This window comes from Glandiceps talaboti, chromosome 7 (genome assembly GCF_964340395.1).
Source record: "Glandiceps talaboti chromosome 7, keGlaTala1.1, whole genome shotgun sequence".
NCBI classification, from domain to species: Eukaryota; Metazoa; Hemichordata; class Enteropneusta; family Spengelidae; genus Glandiceps; species Glandiceps talaboti.
The window spans coordinates 12,395,592-12,415,268 of NC_135555.1; the positions used below are offsets into that span (position 1 = coordinate 12,395,592).

The 19,677-nt window shown below is 38.6% G+C and overlaps 4 protein-coding genes across 4 annotated transcripts; all 4 read right to left on the reverse strand.

Moving 5' to 3' along the window:
* Positions 1 to 746: 746 nt before the first annotated feature.
* LOC144437750 (UDP-glucuronosyltransferase 2C1-like) lies at positions 747 to 5,244 on the reverse strand. The gene is made up of 4 exons (XM_078126765.1): positions 4,213 to 5,244; positions 3,001 to 3,220; positions 1,912 to 2,131; positions 747 to 1,587 (listed from the first exon to the last, which is right to left on the reverse strand). Exons 1-4 carry the CDS (start codon positions 5,071 to 5,073, stop codon positions 1,308 to 1,310), a joined length of 1,581 nt encoding a protein of 526 aa, XP_077982891.1. The 5' UTR covers positions 5,074 to 5,244; the 3' UTR covers positions 747 to 1,307.
* Positions 5,245 to 6,410: 1,166 nt separating this feature from the next.
* Positions 6,411 to 10,719, reverse strand: LOC144437946 (UDP-glucuronosyltransferase 2C1-like). Its single transcript, XM_078126980.1, has 4 exons — positions 9,856 to 10,719; positions 7,903 to 8,122; positions 7,248 to 7,467; positions 6,411 to 6,690 (listed from the first exon to the last, which is right to left on the reverse strand). The coding sequence occupies exons 1-4, from the start codon at positions 10,717 to 10,719 to the stop codon at positions 6,411 to 6,413; spliced, it is 1,584 nt and encodes a 527-aa protein (XP_077983106.1).
* Positions 10,720 to 11,872: 1,153 nt separating this feature from the next.
* Positions 11,873 to 15,788, reverse strand: LOC144438263 (UDP-glucuronosyltransferase 2C1-like). Its single transcript, XM_078127315.1, has 4 exons — positions 14,898 to 15,788; positions 13,899 to 14,118; positions 12,684 to 12,903; positions 11,873 to 12,207 (listed from the first exon to the last, which is right to left on the reverse strand). The coding sequence occupies exons 1-4, from the start codon at positions 15,759 to 15,761 to the stop codon at positions 11,928 to 11,930; spliced, it is 1,584 nt and encodes a 527-aa protein (XP_077983441.1). The 5' UTR covers positions 15,762 to 15,788; the 3' UTR covers positions 11,873 to 11,927.
* A 1,518-nt stretch (positions 15,789 to 17,306) lies between these two features.
* On the reverse strand, positions 17,307 to 18,663 carry LOC144437947 (histamine N-methyltransferase-like). The gene is made up of 2 exons (XM_078126981.1): positions 18,306 to 18,663; positions 17,307 to 17,665 (listed from the first exon to the last, which is right to left on the reverse strand). The coding sequence occupies exons 1-2, from the start codon at positions 18,661 to 18,663 to the stop codon at positions 17,307 to 17,309; spliced, it is 717 nt and encodes a 238-aa protein (XP_077983107.1).
* Between the last annotated feature and the right edge of the window lie 1,014 nt (positions 18,664 to 19,677).

Consider the following 19,677-nt stretch of genomic DNA (forward strand, 5'->3'; position numbering starts at 1 on the left):
TATGGTAGTACTTTACACGTGAGGTCTTTGAAAGAAATGAAACCTAAAATACTGATTTGACCTTTGACCCCCACGCCAAGCAAATGTATTCTTATCTCTTAAATAATAAGTAAACATTGGTACATGAATGAATGAATGAATGAATGAATGAATGAATGAACAAATGAGAGCCACGGAAAGAAAGGAGAAAGTACACTCAGCTGCAACAAAAGAAAACAATAAATGAAATTCTGGGCAAGAGGCGACAACAGAGTTTGATTGGAGCCGCATAATACCATGAGTATACTTGTAATTAGAACATCGCAATCACTATTTCACAATTTGATCAAAACAATTATTCTACAAGTATACCAAAATATTCAGATTCTACATTACTGTAAAAAAAGCAGACACAGACACACAGACACAGGCATAGACTGTAAGGTATGCCATGACGGGGCGCCCTCACACATTGGTCATCCCCTTTTATAGATAGAACTAAACAGGTTACATACATACATACATACATACATACATACATACATACATACCCAATAAACAGATATAAATAAACAATAAAAAAACCCGTAATGTTTGAAAATACTTGACGACTGACTTGTAGTCCAAAGAATGAATATAGAAGGCATGTCGTTTACGTACATAAAGTAAAATGGAATCAGAATTATAACACGAACAACATATTTCTGTATTGAGTCTAAAAATATTACATTGAGAGTAATACGGCCATGTGGTCTAACTGGTAGGAAAATAGTCATTGAAGAGTGGCGGAAGCATGATATTGAGGTTTATTTCTGTCTTTAGTACACTTGTATTAATTACTGCTATCAACTTAAAGGAAAAGTCCAGTCAGACTTATTTCTACCTTTAGTACACTTGTATTCATTACAGCTCTCAACTTAAAGGAAAAGTCCAGTCAGACTTATTTCTACCTTTAGTACACTTGTATTCATTACAGCTATCAACTTAAAGGAAAAGTCCAGTCAGACTTATTTCTACCTTTAGTACACTTGTATTCATTACAGCTATCAACTTAAGTTGTACAGATCAAAGAACATAACCAAATAACAATTATTTGGAAAAAAATTAACTCAAACCAGTCGTACTCAGAAAATAACAAAAGATATGTATCACAAACGAATACAGTCATTATTATGTTAATCAATATCACAGATGGATCGAAGCCACAACAGCAACCTGCAGACACACGGAAAAGCGAGGCAGAGTCTTCCTCGTCTGTCAGTTTTGAACTAATAATGCACTTGAAACTTGAATAATGCAGTGGATTAAAAATACAAAGACATGTTCTATCAGTTTCTCTTTTCCTTTACATCTGTGCGTTTACAACACAAATTACACAAAAATGTGAATACTTTTTTGAGTATAAAAATAGTAGTTAAGAAAAGTAAAAGTAGAAAAGCCATCACATCTAACAAGAAATATTGGAAAATGTTCAAATTAAATGCCTCAGCTCGGAGATGCTGGCCGCCATGTTTGATGACGTGTTCGATCCAGAAGACAGCCGTATCCCCTGCCAATATGGGTTTATCCCTATGGATTCGAGCTAGCCGCATGGCGTTTTCTTTATAGCTGAAAAGGTGAACAGAAATAACACGAAAATGCCACCATCTTCGATATTGTCTCGAAACATTGAATTATTTTGGATTAAGATGTTGTTTCAAGAGTTCTGAATATGGTATTGGGCTTTAAGTACTTTGGTACAATAGGATTTCAAGCGGATAGGCCTGGTACAAGACGTCGTATCTCTAATGGTGCATGGAGTATAAAAGTACAGAATTATTTGAAAGTATTTGTAAGCATTCCTGCAACTGTGGGACACAAATAGTGATCAGAAACACAAACTCGTAAAAGTTGTACCATAAACGTTTTAATTTTATTTTTTTCGACACTCACCTTGGATCCTCAACAACCGTCGTTATGGCTTCATACAGTTCTTTTGAGGTCAATTTAGCAATGTTCACAGTCACAGCCATACCTTTCCTTGTGAGTCTGGCAAAGTTATCATGATGATCACCATACAGTGGTACACCAACCATTGGTACACCGTGACACACAGCTTCGTAGATCCCATTCATACCACCGTGCGTTACAAAGGCTTTCGTTCTCGGATTACCTGTTATATTGAGATAGTCATTAGTATATGTAAGAAATACGTCCGTTACGTGATTTCGAATTCTCTGCTTACGATAGTACGTTAAAGAGAGGTGGGCTTCTGTCAATGGTTTGGTATTTTAAATCTTGGTCAATGATTTCATTGGTTTTGAGCGATTTGTCGCCCTCTATCAACGATCATCAGAAAACTGTCTTCAACTTTTGGCGGGCGACAGATACGAAATTGATCATGGTTGAGAAGTGGAATACTTGAGGTCATATTGACAAAACTGGCCCTGGCAACCATGGCCACGCCCTTAGCAACAGTGCCCTGGCAACCATGACCACGCCCTTAGCAACAGTGAAATGATTTTATAAATGCATCATATCATCTATCAGCCTCAAGCAGGACCTGCAGCACTTATTCAAAACATGAGTTAAATGCTGTCAGATATGTAAAAGGACACGAGTCCCAGAATCCCACCGCTGCCACCAATGTACGGCATTAATAAATACCTGTGTTTGGATCTCATTGGCTGAGTTGAAGGCCACAATTCAACCCCAATGATTAGATTGGCACACTCCTGACATCGTCGAGAGTGATTTGATATAGGCTGATACCACAGTACCTAACCCTAACACTAACTGTAATCCTAACCCTAACCTGAAAGGCAGCAATGGGATTTGGACCCAGTGGCAGCGATGGGATCACAAAACCACCCAAAATAATGCAATGTTAAGCAATACAATGAGTCAAAGTAAAATGTGACACACCCCCTCCAAATTTTCTAAAATATGGCCCTCCCTGAGAGCCGATTTGTAAAAGTGACCCCCCCCCCCCAATTCTCCCCATAGGCTCAACTACTAGGGTAATATGTCTGTCTTACAAACCTAATAGATCATTTTGTGGAATCCATTTGGTCAACTTGGTATTGTTACCCAAACTTTTAGGTGGTTCTCCTTCATATCTCATGACAACTTTCTGAGGTAGTCTGGCCAACGCTGGTGTCAACATTTCAGCCACTTCCATGTCAGATCCAGGATTAACTAGTGAACCAAAGGAAAACACTACGATTCCATTGTCGGCAGAGTTAACAAACTCTTCCCATTCCTAGGAAAATGATACATACATGTCATTCTTCAATGTTATCAGTTACGTCCCTATTACACGAGTTTGGTATACTGAAATATGATGGGTTGGTGAATTCATTCATTCATTCATCTTTTTGAAAGGTCAACGGCTGATCACAACGAATGATGACGTTTAGAAGGTTAGTTCCTCGGGCAAGCTTGTTATCAAACGCGATATTGGCCGTGATGATATATATATATATATAGCTCTCGATATCCTTGATGTTGTGTCTGAGCTTATTCTGTAAAAAACATTGACCGTCACACACACACACACACACACACACACATACACACACACACACACACACACACACACACACACTGTGCGTGCGTGCGCGTACTCATGATTCAAACCAGGAGTAATGGGAAACAGATCTCATTACATGCAAATACATGAATTGTATGACCGACCTTGTCACTACAATATTTTACCCATAACTCTCTCTGATCTGAACTATAACACAATAAGCTTCCTCAATTAATGCAAGTGTGCATGGTTTCTGTCATTTTCGAATCGCACTTCGTCACTATCATTTCGTAAAGTACCCATTTTCATCGGGTTTTTTTTTAGTAGAAGGAGCAAGAAGCCTTATACATTTTCCAATAGACTTTCTTGAAAGGCATGCGGAATATTTGCAAGGAAACTAAGCTAAATATTTCCACATGTTACAATCTCATCAAAGATATTGATTTCTCTCAACATATAATTCAACTGTAATTGTTACGATGCTTTCAAATGTTAAGAAATATTTGCCTATCTCTGAAGTTATAAAATAAGAAACATCGAATCATACAAATCGGAGAGCGTTGTGGGTACAAAATATTGTTCAGTGCTCGTACTCGACTGATGATGTACGTGCTGTTGAAGACAGTCATCTTCACGCCGTTATTCAGGTACAGATTATCGAGTCAACAAACATTATGTGCACAATGTCACATTATTTTTGATATTCAATAAATCATACTTACATCACTAAGAGGAGACGATTCTTTGGCCATCAAACCACCAAGAAATACACTATTTGGCATTATAGGTCGGGGGAATTCAAGTGCCCAGTCCACACCAAATAGATAAAGTTCGGCACTCCCTAAAGATTCACGCATTCCCATCTCAGGTTTGATATTGTGTATCTGTTTTAACTCGTCGTAGGCTGGAAGTATCAATAAGTTCAAGAAGGTAAACCCCACAATGTGGGCCATGAAGTTTTTAACACGCTGCAGAAAGTCCATTCTGTCTGATAGTCCCGTCATCATTGCAGGGACATAGGATAATGGTGTTGGCATATTGGTATAGTACGCATCCACGGAAGAAACGGGTCGATTAGTCGAAACCGTGACAAATGGGAGAGAAAGTTTCTGTGCAATTAACACGTGACAAAATGCCATATTATTCGAGACTATGATATCGAACTTGGCAGATTCCAGTCGTTCGAACAACCTCTCGTTTTCAAGCAATGCTTTGCAGTCGTCAAGAAGTACACTTGACATAACCGCCATGTCTTTCACCTCGGCATTACCTTTAAGAGCTTTAGATGAGAACGAGTCGACCTTGTCATAGAACGACTTATCTGCCTTAGTGTGGTACTTCTCGAATGTGAACAGTTTCTGTGTCTGTGGTGTCTTCTTCAAGTCGTTGTGATTCTCCCCTAGTAGAAAGGTGACATCGTTGCCGGCGTTTGCAAGAAACTCGCCGATTTTAGACATGTAGAGATAGTGACTACTTACGGATGTTCCCGGAAGTACAAATATTTTGTAACTCGAAACACCATCAAATGTCAACATGCATGCGAGAATGTAAGTGACCAATACAGCAAGCCTGGCGAGAGCCATTGTATTGGTTTACGATTTCCTACGTTTTAAAAACGTTACATCATAGATTCATTGGGATCCAGGGCATGCAACCAAGATACTGCTGGTATATGAATAGTCAGCTAAGCACGTGCCGTCAAGTCATTGTCCTTGTGTCTGTCTGGCTGTCTGTCTGTATGTGGTTTGACCTTCGATCCCGCTCCGAACATACTGATTTATGGGTAAACTGGTATACTGATTTATGGTAAACTGAAATGGCATACACAACGTACATACTACTAGTTTTAATACGTTCACCTACAAATTCGAAGTTCCCCTGGTATTTCATGTTCACATAAAGAGGCTATACATGTAAAACTGTTCTTATCAAACCATGAAATGTAATACAACTTCAAGTCTCTACTGTTCCAACATGCTGTGCTATTAAGCAATGCGAGTGTTTACTATTCCTGTTTATAATATAGTGACTAATAAGCCCGGTGGGCTGGGTGATGTGTTTGCTTTCTGATATTGTTATTGCCAATTTGTAAAATGTATATCACATGTCACTATAATAAACAACCTTATAAAGTTTCCTTTTCGTCAACGATCTGATGTCGGCACACAGGCACTTGTTACCCGAGATATGTATCAGAATGTTTCTATCAGAATATGATAAAATGTCGATAATATCGATAATATTGACGTATTTAGCCAACTATGTATGAAAGGGCTAAAATTACACTTGTTTCTGTGATCGCGCACATATTAGACTAATATTTCGCGGTGAGTGGACTTGCGCGATCACAGAAACATATCTCGGGTAACAAGTGCTATGTGTGACGGCAGTTGTATCATTGTCTTGTCTGTCTGACTGTCTGTCTGTCTGTCTGTCTTGTCTTGTCTTGTCTGTAAAAGCATAAACCCTCCACGTTAAAGGGAGCTTGATGTACTTATCATTGGTTCCCATCCAAGCCAGTTCCTAAAACATCTCTATATTTGAGAACTGTAGAAATAGATACTTAGTCTCAGTATTGATGATGAATGGAAATACTTACAGTATTAGAAAGACGATTTGAGTACATACCCAATTTGAGAAATTATTTCAATCCATTTATTTATTTATTACACATAACACCATAAGTAACCTCTGTACATACTGTCTGAAACACAGTATCATACAGGTCCTATCTGAAATTACAAAATAAATCCTGTTCTCACGAAATTATGAAACATATACATGTCCATGCATTATTTAAATCGAGTCCCGTTGTAGCACACGAAACAGACAACATGGAATACAACCTATCCTGGACTATTAATGAACTTGGAATGTGGAAGACCTTGAACAATACATTGGACTAAAAAGGTGTGTTCGATCAGTTTTCCTTTTCCTTTACATCTGTGCGTTTACAACACAAATTACACAAAAATGTGAATATCTTTTTTAGTACAAAAATAATGGTTAAGAAAACTAAAAGGAGAAAAGCCATCACATCTAACAAGAAATATTGGAAAATATTCAAATTAAATGCCTCTGCTCGGAGATGTTGTCCACCATGTTTGATGACGTGTTCGATCCAGAAGACAGCCGTATCCCCTGCCAATATTGGTTTATCTCTATGGATACGAGCTAGGCGCATTGCGTTTTCTTTATAGCTGGAAGGGTGAACAGGAATAACTTAATTAAGAAAATGTCACTGTATTTCGTACTGTCTAGAAATACTGATTTATTTGGGTAAAAAGTGACGTATTGGACTAAGATGAGCACCACATTGGGCTCTACCTACGTATTTTGGTCCAATATCACTAGGAGAAACCTGCGTTGCTCTGTCACCATTGGTGGTCTGAAACAGAGTTCACTGGTTTGCATTGATTTATATATTGATATTCATAGTGAGAGAGTTGGCTCCACAAATGGGAATTACAAAACCAAAGTTCCCTATATCAAAAGTTGACTGTCGGGAGTATACATGATAACCTGGTTAGAATTTCATAAATGTCATATAAAGAGACGTGCATGTACAGCGTAAGATACGTCGTGTCGTTCAGTTCTAATCAGTCTTCTCTGTACTGGCTAATAGGCATGGTACAACACGTCATGTCTTACAGACTAAGGTGTAGAATAAAGGTGAAGTTTGGTAAGAGTTTGTAACCATGCAACTGCGGTACACAAATAGCGAAACACAATGTAAAAGTTGTATTCTTCGACTCACCTTTGATCCTCGACAACCGTTGTTATAGCTTTGTACAGTTCATCTGAGGTCAATGTAGCAATATTGACAGTCACTGCCATACCTTTGCTAGTGAGTCTAGCAAAGTTATCATAATGATCACCATACAGTGGTACACCAACCATTGGTACACCGTGACATACAGCTTCGTAGATCCCATTCATACCACCGTGTGTTACAAAGGCTTTCGTTCTGGGATTACCTGTTATATTGAGATAGTCATTAGTACATGTATATGATGATAGATAATCCATTTGTAGATTTTACAGATTCATTTCACATTAATTTCATTTTTAACGATTGCAATATTCTGTCACTGTCACTTTTTTTTATCCCATCAATGTGGCAAAATATGTATTACATGTATATCTTTATCACATCATACCAAGGTAAACACAATGCCGAATGGTGTGTCTCGTATCATAGAAACTGTACATAATGCACATATGCTTCCTCGAGACCGAGGGACTTTTTGGCCCAGATTTCGATTTTGAAAAAAAAAGATAATTATCTAATAGCATATTTCATGTATATCATATTGCTTCTAAGATAATAGAAGTAGGGGAATCAAAGTACATCAATTCATATAGTAATAGATTTGTCAAAAACAATTCACGGATATGTCTGTCTTACAAACCTAATAGATCGTTTTGTGGCATCCATTTGGTCAACTTGGTATTGTTACCCAAACTTTTAGGTGTTTCTCCTTCATATCTCATGACAACCTTCTGAGGTAGTCTGGCCAACGCTGCTGTCAGCATTTCAGCCACTTTCATGTTAGCTCCAGGATGAACTAGCGACCCAAAGGAAAACACTACGATTCCATTATCGGCAGATTTGACAAACTCTTCCCATTCCTAGGAAAGTGATAGAAACATGGCATTCTTTAATGTAATCCCAACTACAACATTTGTCTGAATAGCACGTGCAAACTTTACCTGTTATAAACAGGACAAGTACACAAATGAATTGGATTAATATCACTTTGCACAGCATGCTAGAAGCACAGAGATATGTCCTTCTTCAAGAAGAGACACTTTGTAGGTAAAGACAACAAGGTTGAGGGGTCGCTTTTATGACTTTGTTTATATCTGTCATGTCCTAAAATAAACTCTCACAGTGTGGACTGTTCTTGGACTATTTCAATATTAAGGTGTCAATGCTGACTCATTTAGTTCTGTAATGTATTATGACACTACCGTTGTCCTGATGTTGCATACACTTGTATTTTATCTGTAAGAGTACTTTTTGGGAGAGAATCTTCATGGAGTACTGAAGTTTATATTATTCATCTACAACAGACAGAAGTTAGTGTCAGAGTAGTCCTGCTTGCAGACAGAATAAATCATACCTTCTTGGATGCAGGACTAGTGACAGGGTAGACTTTCAATGTCAAGGCAGTTTCAAGTTGACCTAGCACCAGCTGATGTATTTTGAGTTTGACATAACAATTTACTATATAAACAGCAAGCCATCTTGTGAATTTTGTAGAGGAGGTAGGTATTTGATAGTCTTGCTGCTAGACGTTCGGGCTTTCTTTCGATGCTATAACTATAAGCGAACGAAGTTCGTATGTGAGGGCTTGCCTCGATAGCGTTGTTCGGCTGTGTGTCGTATTTTATCGGAGGAACATCCGAGGGCTAGCTGATAGACTAGGTATTTGACTAGGTAGTTTATTTAATCCTTTGCTAATCTCAACAATGACTTTGTTTACAAAGTTTACTGATTACATAAGATTGTGCAAGACCACCATAGCACACAGCATTTCTCAGTAGGTTGGTCTGTGAATTTTGAAATGATACATCTTAATTTTTGTGAAAATGAAAACGAGTGGTGTATATTGTTGATCATGGATTGTTTAGTCTATCACAAAATAATTGGCAAGAAACAGCATGAATACTCAAATACAGGTATATCCGTGTTATCTGTCTGACCATGGAAGTAGAACCCCCTACTTCGAATCCATGGTCTGACAAAACACACAGAATGGGCGATGGAAGGGGGTACGGTGGGGGGGGGGGGGGAAATGCAACTTGTGTGTTACAAACTGAGGCCTATATACAGCACACGTGTGTAGGCTTTACGTTCTTCTATGATCCAATCATTCCTGTCCATGGTCCAACTCTGAGAAGTTTCCCTCTGACAATGTCACACAGTCACGATGTTTCCACCAGAATTGGTGATTGAAATAAAATTTGACAATGCATGGTCACACAGCTAACACCTGACATTCATTCAAAATCTAACTTCTGTTTCAAGAGGCTATAAAACCGTTCCTATCAAACCAGACGTCTACTGCTTTTAGATGCTTTTTAATATGTACTTTTCATGTCTACAACGGGTTCTGTTTGTACACGCTATGCTGTATCATTGTATGATCGGGCTCCATTGTCTTCATGTGTGTTAGGTAACTGAAGTACAATGTGTTGGTGAATATTCGTTCGTCCCTTTTTAATATAAAGGTCGTCTTGCCCTGAGCTGCTGTACTGGGGTAACGTACTTGGGCAAGTTTTACACCACATGCGAACAGGCCGTGATGATGGCCATTTACATGTAATTAGTGTGTGTGTGTGTGTGTGTGTATACTTACATCACTAAGAGGAGACGATTCTTTGGCCATCAAACCACCTAGGAATACAGTATTTGGCATTATAGGTCGGGGGAATTCAAGTGCCCAGTCCACTGCAAATAAATAAAGTTCGGCACTCCCTAAAGATTCACGCATTCCCATCTCTGGTTTGATATTGTGTATCTGTTTTAAGTCGTCGTAGGCTGGAAGTACCAATAGGTTAAAGAAGGTCAAACCCACTAGGTTGTTCATAAAGTTTTTAACACGCTGCAGAAAGTCCATTCTGTCTGATAGTCCCGACATCATTGCAGGGACATAGGATAATGGTGTTGGCATATTGGTATAGTACGCGTCCATGGAAGAAATGGGTCGATTAGTCGAAACCGTAACAAATGGGAGAGACAGTTTCTGTGCCATTAAGACGTGACAAAATGCCATATTATTGGAGACAATGATATCGAACTTGGCAGATTCCAGTCGTTCGAATAACCTTTCGTTTTCAAGCAGTGCTTGGCAGTCGTCAATAAGTCCATTTGTTAGAATCATCATGTCTTTCGCTTCGAACTGACCTGTAAGAGCTTTAGATACAAACATTGAGTCGAGTTTGTCGATCAGTGATTTATCTGCCTTAGTGTGGTACTTCTCGAATGTGAACAGTTTCTGAGTCTGTGGCGTCTTCTTCAAATCGTTGTGATTCTCCCCGAGTAGAAAGGTGACATCGTGACCGGCGTTTGCAAGATACTCGCCGATTTTAGACATGTAGAGATAGTGACTACCAACGGATATTCCCGGTACTACAAATATTTTGTAACTCGAAACACCATGGAATAGCAACATACATACGAGAATGTAGCTGAGCAAGACATCAGGTCTGACGAGAGCCATTGTATTGGTTTACGAATTCAGGGCATTCAGCTGAGCATTTGCCAAGTCATTGCACGTGTGTTTGTCTGTTTATCTGAGGCGGTTTGACCTTTGGCCCCGCTCCCAACATACTGATTCATGGGTAAACTGAAATTGCATAAGCAACTTACATAATAGTTTACAAATTCGAACTCCCCCTGGCATCTCATGTTCACATATAAAGAAGCTCTAAAACTGTTCTTATCAAACCATGAAATGTAATACACCTTTAATCTCTGCTGTTCCAAAATGCTGTGCTAAGTGTTATTAATCAAATGAGAGTGTTTACTTAAATTCCCTGTTTCTTATAGGTTTCCTTTCGTCAACGGTCTTGCAACATTGTCTTCTCTTGTCTGTCTGTTTAGGGAGCTATGTACTTATCATTGGTTCCCATGCAAGCCAGTTCCTACAATGTCTCTATATTTGAGAAATGTTTGAGTTCGTCTGATGCTATTTACTAAAACTTGCTTGATACATTGCGATCAAAATTGCCTTATCTCTGATCGTTTTCTTTGACAAACCATGATTTAGCAAAATAAGTTTTAGAGTGGGAAATGGACACTTACAACGTGACTTCAGACTTCAGACCGTGGACAAACGGAACCTGTTACAAACAGGGAAAGTAAACATATGAATTGGATTAATAACACTTGGCACAGCATGTTGGACGTACATAGACTTGTATTACATTCCATCATTTGATAAGAACAGTTGTATGGCCACTTTACATAAAAGTTCATGTTCACAAACAAATTTCTAGTTTGCCTGGCATTTCATGTACACATAAAGAGGCCATAAAACTGTTCTTTTATCAAACTATGGTGTGTAATACAAGTATCTGCTGTACTTTCAGTATTGATGGTGAATGGAAATACTTACAGTGTTAGAAAGACGATTTGAGTACAGACCCAATGTGAAACTATTTGAGAAATTTGGACAACTAAATAATTCCAATCCATTTCTCTATTTATTTATTTATTTATTTACTACAGATCACACAAATAATTAACATCTGCAACGTACTGTTTGAAACAACACTATCTGAAATTACAAAATAATCTTGTCCTCAGAAAATTATGAAAAATAATTATATACAACAACATGGAACAAGCTAATAAGTATTCTGAACTTAATGCAGTTGGAAAGTGGAAGACCTTGAATAATGCATTGGACTAAAAAGGTGTGTTCGATCAGTTTTCCTTTTCCTTTACATCTGTGCGTTTACAACACAAATTACACAAAAATGTGAATATCTTTTTTAGAACAAAAATAATGGTTAAAAAAACTAAAAGGAGAAAAGCCATCACATCTAACAAGAAATATTGGAAAATATTCAAATTAAATGCTTCTGCTCGGAGATGTTGTCCACCATGTTTGATGACGTGTTCAATCCAGAAGACAGCCGTATCCCCTGGCAACATAGGTTTATCTCTATGGATACGAGCTAGGCGCATTGCGTTTTCTTTATAGCTGGAAGGGTGAACAGAAATAACTTAATTACGAAAATGTCACACTATTTCGTACTGTCTAGAAATCAGAATTATTTGGGCAAAATGGACGTATTGGACTAAGATGTTACTGAGCACCACACTGGGTTCTACCTACGTATTTTGGTCCAATATCACTAGGAGAAACCTGCGTTGCTCAGTCACCATTGGTGGTCTGAAACAGAGTTCACTGGTTTGCACTGATTTACATATTGATATTCATAGTGAGAGAGTTGGCTCCACAAATGGGAATTACAAAACCAAAGTTCCCTATATCAAAAGCTGGTTGTCGGGAGTCTGTGTACTCTTCTCTGTACTGGCTAATAGGCATGGTACAACACGTCGTGTCTTACAGACTAAGGTGTAGAATAAAGGTGAAGTTTGGTAAGAGTTTGTAACCATGCAACTGCGGTACACAAATAGCGAAACGCAAAGTAAAAGTTGTATTCTTCGACTCACCTTTGATCCTCGACAACCGTTGTTATAGCTTTGTACAGTTCATCTGAGGTCAATGTAGCAATATTCACAGTCACTGCCATACCTTTGCTAGTGAGTCTAGCAAAGTTATCATGATGATCACCATACAGTGGTACACCAACCATTGGTACACCGTGACATAAAGATTCGTAGATCCCATTCATACCACCATGCGACACAAAGGCTTTCGTTCTGGGATTACCTGTTATATTGAGATAATCATTAGTATATGTTTATGTACAAAACACAACTATTACTATTTTGAAATCGTCGATTACGCTACTAGTAGGCTGAAGACTTGTGGGCTTGCAATTTTAAGTGTAAGCTGCCCATGGTTTAGTGTTCTGAATCTTGGTCAAGGATTTCATTAGTTTTGAGCCATTTGTCGCCCTGTATCCTCCATCTTTGGAAAACTGTCTTCCTCTTTTGGCCCGGCAAGGACAGATTTTAAGAATTTGGAGCTATTTTTCGTTTTGTCTCGTTGACAATCAACCAGAACAAGCAGCCAGAAAGAAGACCCATCTCCGTCTCTTTGTTATCCAATCAGACAGAACGTAATGTGACCAAGTTTTCTTTCTGTCTGTTTGAGAGTCAACCCGAACAACCAGAAAGAAACAGAACAACCGGAATTTTGACTGTGATTCTATCCCTTTCTGGTTCTTGCGCGCAACAGATTATACGTGGATGAAAATGGCCACATTCCATGGCGAATTGGAAAGCGGTGATGTGATTGATGATATGACGCACTTACAACTTCAAGGTTCATTCTGGTTGGGTAGAAATAAACGAAAATTGTATAGCCGTTATTACGTTCATCAATCGATGATGCTTATAACTATGAAATATAATTATGACACTGTCACTTTTTTTCATCTCATCAACATGGCACAATATATATTATATCTTTAGCATATCATACCAAGGTTACCAATGTCGTATTATGTGCCTCGTATCATAGAATCTGCGATGAGCATGTTTCCTCGAGACCTGGGGGATGTTTTTGGCCCAGATTTCGATTTCGAACTAAAAAGGATAATAATCTAATAGCATATTTTAATGTATATCAGATTGCTTCAAATATAAATAGAAGTGCTAAATATAATAGAAGTGCTTCACAATAAAACTTTTTCAAAGTACATCAATTCATATAGAATAGATTTGTCAAAAGAAATCTACAGATGTGTTTGTCTTACAAACCTAATAGGTCGTTTTGTGGCATCCATTTGGTCAACTTAGTATTGTTACCCAAACTTTTAGGTGTTTCTCCTTCATATCTCATGACAACCTTCTGAGGTAGTCTGGCCAATGCAGCTGTCAGCATTTCAGCTACTTCTATGTTAACGCCAGGATTGGCAACTGAACCAAAGGAAAACACTACGATTCCATTATCGGCAGAGTTAACAAACTCTTCCCATTCCTAGGAAAGTGACAGAAACATGGCATTCGTTAAGGTAATCAATTATACATGTATGACTGGGCTCTCCATTTGGTGAGTTAGGTATAATGAAGAAGCATGCGTTGTACCCATCACTATAATAGTCACAAAAACATATCTAGTATACCCCCACGAGTATCTGTTTATTTGCTGGTTTATTTAATTATTTTATTTGTCCCTATACTTGTCGTTTGTTTGCTTGCTCATTTGTCATTTATTTGATAGTTTATTTATTTATTTATTTATTTATTTATTTATCTGTTTGTTTGTTTGTTTGTTTGTTTTGTTTTGTTTTGTTTTGTTTGTCACACGGTTCATGGGTCCCCTGTGATTCTAACGCTGTTATATAACACAGGTGTGGAGTTAACACACTCTGATTAAAAATATGTCGTGGTGAATACGGCTCGATTTCTTTATTTACCTCAACTTCCTTCGGTTTTCGTTTTGTTTGTTCCGGGAGTGATCGCACCTACCCATACACTGTACAAACAGAACGAAAAACGAAGGAACTTGAGGTATTAAAATAAAGACATCGAGCATTCACCACATCAGATTTTAATCAGATTGCAAGGTAACGTGGCATGTGAACAAACTCCAGTGTCACCTGTCTATAGAAATGATGACTAGATGTGTGTGTGTGTGTGTGTGTGTGTGTGTGTGTGTGTGTGTGCGTGCGTGTGTGCGTGCGTGCGTGCGTCCCACTTGAGTCTTTATGTGTACAATATCACAGTGTTTTTGATATTCAAATAAAACATACTTACATCACTAAGAGGAGACGATTCTTTGGCCATCAAACCACCTAGGAAAATACTATTTGGCATTATAGGTCGGGGGAATTCAAGTGCCCAGTCCACACCAAATAGATAAAGTTCGGCACTCCCTAAAGATTCACGCATGCCTATCTCTGGTTTGATATTGTGTATCTGTTTGAACTCGTCGTAGGCTGGGAGTACCATTAGATTAAAGAAGGTAGAAGCAACAATTTGGACCATGAAGTTTTTAACACGCTGCAGAAAGTCCATTCTGTCTGATAGTCCCGACATCATTGCTGGGACATAGGATAATGGTGTTGGCATATTGGTATAGTACGCATCCATGAAAGAAATAGGTCGATTAGTCGAAACCGTAACGAATGGGAGAGAAAGTTTCTGTGCAATTAACACGTGACACAGTGCCACATTATTCGAGACTATGATATCGAACTTGGCAGATTCCAGTCGTTCGAATAACCTCTCGTCTTCAAGCAGTTGTTGGCAGTCGTCTCGAAGCCCATCTGCAAAAATTGTCATGTCCCTCATTTCGATCTGACCTGTAAAAGCTTTGGCTATAAACATTGAATCAAGCCTATCGAACAACGATTTATCCGCCTTAGTGTGGTACATCTCGAACGTGAAAAGTTTCTGGGTCTGTGGTGTCTTCTTCAAATCGTTGTGATTCTCCCCTAGTAGAAAGGTGACATCGTTGCCGGCGTTTGCGAGATACTCGCTGATTTTAGACATGTAGAGATAGTGACTACTTACGGATAGTCCCGGTACTACAAGTATTTTGTAACTGGAAACACCATCAAATGTCAACATACATACGAGAATGTAAGTGAGCAAGACAGCAGGTCTGAGAAGAGCCATTGTATCCTGGATCCGAATGAATCGTAACGTTTTACAAACCAGGAATCATAAACCAGTACAGTGCTGGTATATCAATGGTCAGCTGAGTGTTTGCCAAGTCATTGCACTCGAGTCTCTGTTTGTGATGGTTTGACCTATGACCCCGCTCCGAAACATACTGATTCATGGGAAAAATTGGAAAGGCGTACACAAGAACAAGTATCTATAGAAGAACTGAAAAAAATACATATCACGACAACTACTACTGTGAGGACAATCACAACCGATAGGCAGCATTACAATTGTACACATGACATGGAAATTGACGATATGGAGCGAGACATTAAGTTGGAAACTTCAATGAAATACACTTCACTTAGTACATGTAAATTATATCATCTGGAGAACTTTGAAGTTGGACATTGGAAACACGAACGCTAGAAATTTCACATCTTCCCACGGAGTGTATTGTGAGAGAAAATGACCGTAGATATAGGCAGAGTTTCACGTTGTACATGTACTACACCCCTGAATACAACTTGTAAAAGTAAAAAGTAAAACTAGAGGAAAGAAACGAAGACGAACAAACCATTATAATATGGGTAGCCCTACAGTCATCCCCGGACCTTATTACGGTGGTTTGTGGTTTGATATTCATCAGGCATTTAGTTCAAGGACAGTGGGGCCATGTTCACGAAAACAAATAAACAAACAAACAAACAAAGAAACAAACAAACAAACAAAGAAGATAACTTAGGAAAATATATCAACATGAGGTGTCTTTTGCAATGAAATTCACAATACATTATATATATTTGTATTGCCAATAACGCATCCAGTGACTGTAACAATAAATTATTGAGTGCATTATGAAACAGTAAAGTGTCAGAGCGCTTTGTTAACTATTAAATAAAAGACTCAGCATCCATGAAACAATAAAACAAACCCAACACCTTTATTGTTATTTAAGTTTACTGAAAATTTTACACAGTTGACGTCTGGAAATTGAACGCTTCTTATTTCATTGAAATGGAATCTAGACTAATCATGAACATGTAGACGACTACGAGAAGATAATACATCTTACTTCTTCGCTTTTTAGTACTTTGCAAAATATTTTATTCAGCAGTCTTAGCAGCTTTGTTATTTGGTATAGATAATGTATTCAATTAAATGTCTCAACATCTGCAATTTCATCATGTTCATTTTTTTTCCATATCGGGACATCCGGGATACTTTAATACCGGAAAAGTGGGCAATATTATACAAGAAAAAGAAGTATCTGGGCAAATCTTTTGAATCTCACTGGATGAAAACTATTATTACACAAATCAAATTTACATTACCCCCACCCACCCCCTACCCCGGCATCATTTACTCGTCAACTTCAGGTAATGCGAACATTATATCCCCAATATTTTCGTCTGCGCAGTCATACACATATAAATTGAACTACTAGTCATGCGTTTCATTAAACATGCTGGATGCTGCGATTTTTAAAAAAAAACCAAGCGGTTGTTCTTCTTGTAGTGATCTGCGCATGTTTCACTGCAAGCAAGACCCTGACTAAGGCGACTGAACAATTATGACATCCTTATTGTTATGGATGTAGACATTCTTATCTATCCTGTGTGATAGCAGCTTTGGGCCTTGTAGAAACTGTAGAACACTTTCAACCAAGTCTTCTGGCGCCGTTTCTCTAAAATTCAGAACATGTGTAAAGATATCTAAAATCAAGTTACCAATTTCGGAATCTTTTTGCAAACATGGAGTGATGTCGACCACTGCCTCCATATTCAATACTCTGACACTGGCTCCAAGTTCATTTAGCACAGTAACCACTTTATCAGTTGGTGCGTTTTTCCTTCCGAAGTGTGAGCATAACCTAGGAAACTGCTGTCTTATTGCATCAAATACTCCTTTCTCTGTTGGTGAGAAAAAAAACACAGTTAACAATTTTTAAGAAGCATCTACATTACAACCATATCTATAATTCCTTATCAGGCCGGGGATTGTTACATATGAAAACTTGGTTCATTTTTTGGACGGCCAAGTTAACGAGCGAAGCAAGCAAACGTTTCCTCAAAAATTGAGGTTACAACTCATCCTGTATATAAAGACTAAAATACTTACAGTATTTCACCATTGAACAAGAACGCTTGAACACCAGATCAGATGAGAGAGAGAGAGAGAGAGAGAGAGAGAGAGAGAGAGAGAGAGAGAGAGAGAGAGAGAGAGAGAGAGAGAGAGAGAGAGAGAGGAGAGAGAGAGAGAGAGAGAGAGAGAGAGAGTGAGTGAGCAATCCACCCGTAATACACAATAAAATAAGTCGCCAGTGGTGTCCCTTTTGTGGAAAGGGTGAGAAGAGAGTTCACACTATCGAACGGTTTATCTTTCAGTTCATACTTACAAGAGAGTGCTGTCTTCCTAACTGGTCACAATTCGTACTCAACCTAGCCAATTAGTGGGTCCCGGTGACCTTATCAAATGATGTAGTTAATTTGAGTTAGAGACGAAAATGACCCTTTCGTTAAAATCGGGCTATTCAATAAAAGGGGTAAGTACCTGAATTGTTGATGATGACAAGACTTCCAGTTTTCGACAGCATCTTGTACAAGTCCTTCATTGTCTGCTCCATATCCACAAAGTATGCCGTGACACAAACAAGAAGTACGCAGTGGAAGCATTGGTTGTTATATTCACTTTCCATGTATTCTTCAAAAGTCATGTTCTTCCATTCAAACTCTACATCTTTCAGTGCTGATCCCTCTTTGATGATATTCTCCTTAAAATCTGTTACCATAGAAGGTGTAGGCTCAATGATCGTTGCACTGATTTTCGGATATCGCTTTGTCAGTTGAATCAGAAGCTTTATGTCAGCTTCACCTAGACCATGTAGATAGGAACGGTAGACTTTCGTCATGCTTCTGTCTGTCTACATACATTGGTATTAATTACTGCTAATATTACTTACATTTGGTTTTGGGTGATAAAATCACACTTTGATAATTTTGGTATAATTTAATCAACCGTGGAATCTTGTAAAGAAGCTCTACTACACTTCTCTGTTGCACTTGATACGTGTTTAGTCATTTTGGGGATTCCGTGCAAGGGTCTATGGGGGAAAACCTCTAGTGGTGACATCACGAATTACCCAATTGGTTTGTCTTTACGTGTCTTTGACCTGCTGTTATTCGATTAAAAATATAGCTATAAAACAGTTTACACAACGGATACAAGTATCTGAAATGATGACATGACTCTGATAGTATCTACCGGATAAAAGCCTGTGAAATATGGGTGGTACATGTACCCAGCGAGCCGGTTGCGAGCTGCTGGCTAAGTATCTTCACGTATGGGTTACAGCTCAATGTGAGATCTCTCTTTGCAAAACACAGTTCTGAAGAAATATCTTATTCTGTATATACTCTTAAGTCGATTAATACCCGACACTTCCATTTTGTAATGTAGTGGACCACACTATTTTGCATCTCCAAAATGTGGGAGGGGGTACCGTATAATCTGTACATATACAAATCAAATATATGCAACCTTTGGAGGGGGGGGGGTTCGAAAATCATTGAGTTTATTTCGAGGGGGGCATGACATTTTTTGAGAGCCTACCTGACCCACTGCCTACTCCAAGGTAGCAAATTCGGTCAAGGTCTTCAGTGGCAGCGGCAATTACAATTTTAGGAATTTCAGTTGAACAAAGTTGGCACACCTTCTCCGCCCTGTCTGTGTGGTCAAGGTAGGCAACGTCGCTTTGGAGATAACGTGTAGGGGACGACAGCAAGGGGGTCAACTGTGATGCCATAATCACTTGGACCACTCCTTACCGCGAATGCGATATCGATAAACTGCAAGTTGAAAGTGGATAGTTCACATGAACGTGTAAGATGCGCATGCGTAGACCAAGGCGTGACATTACATTCTG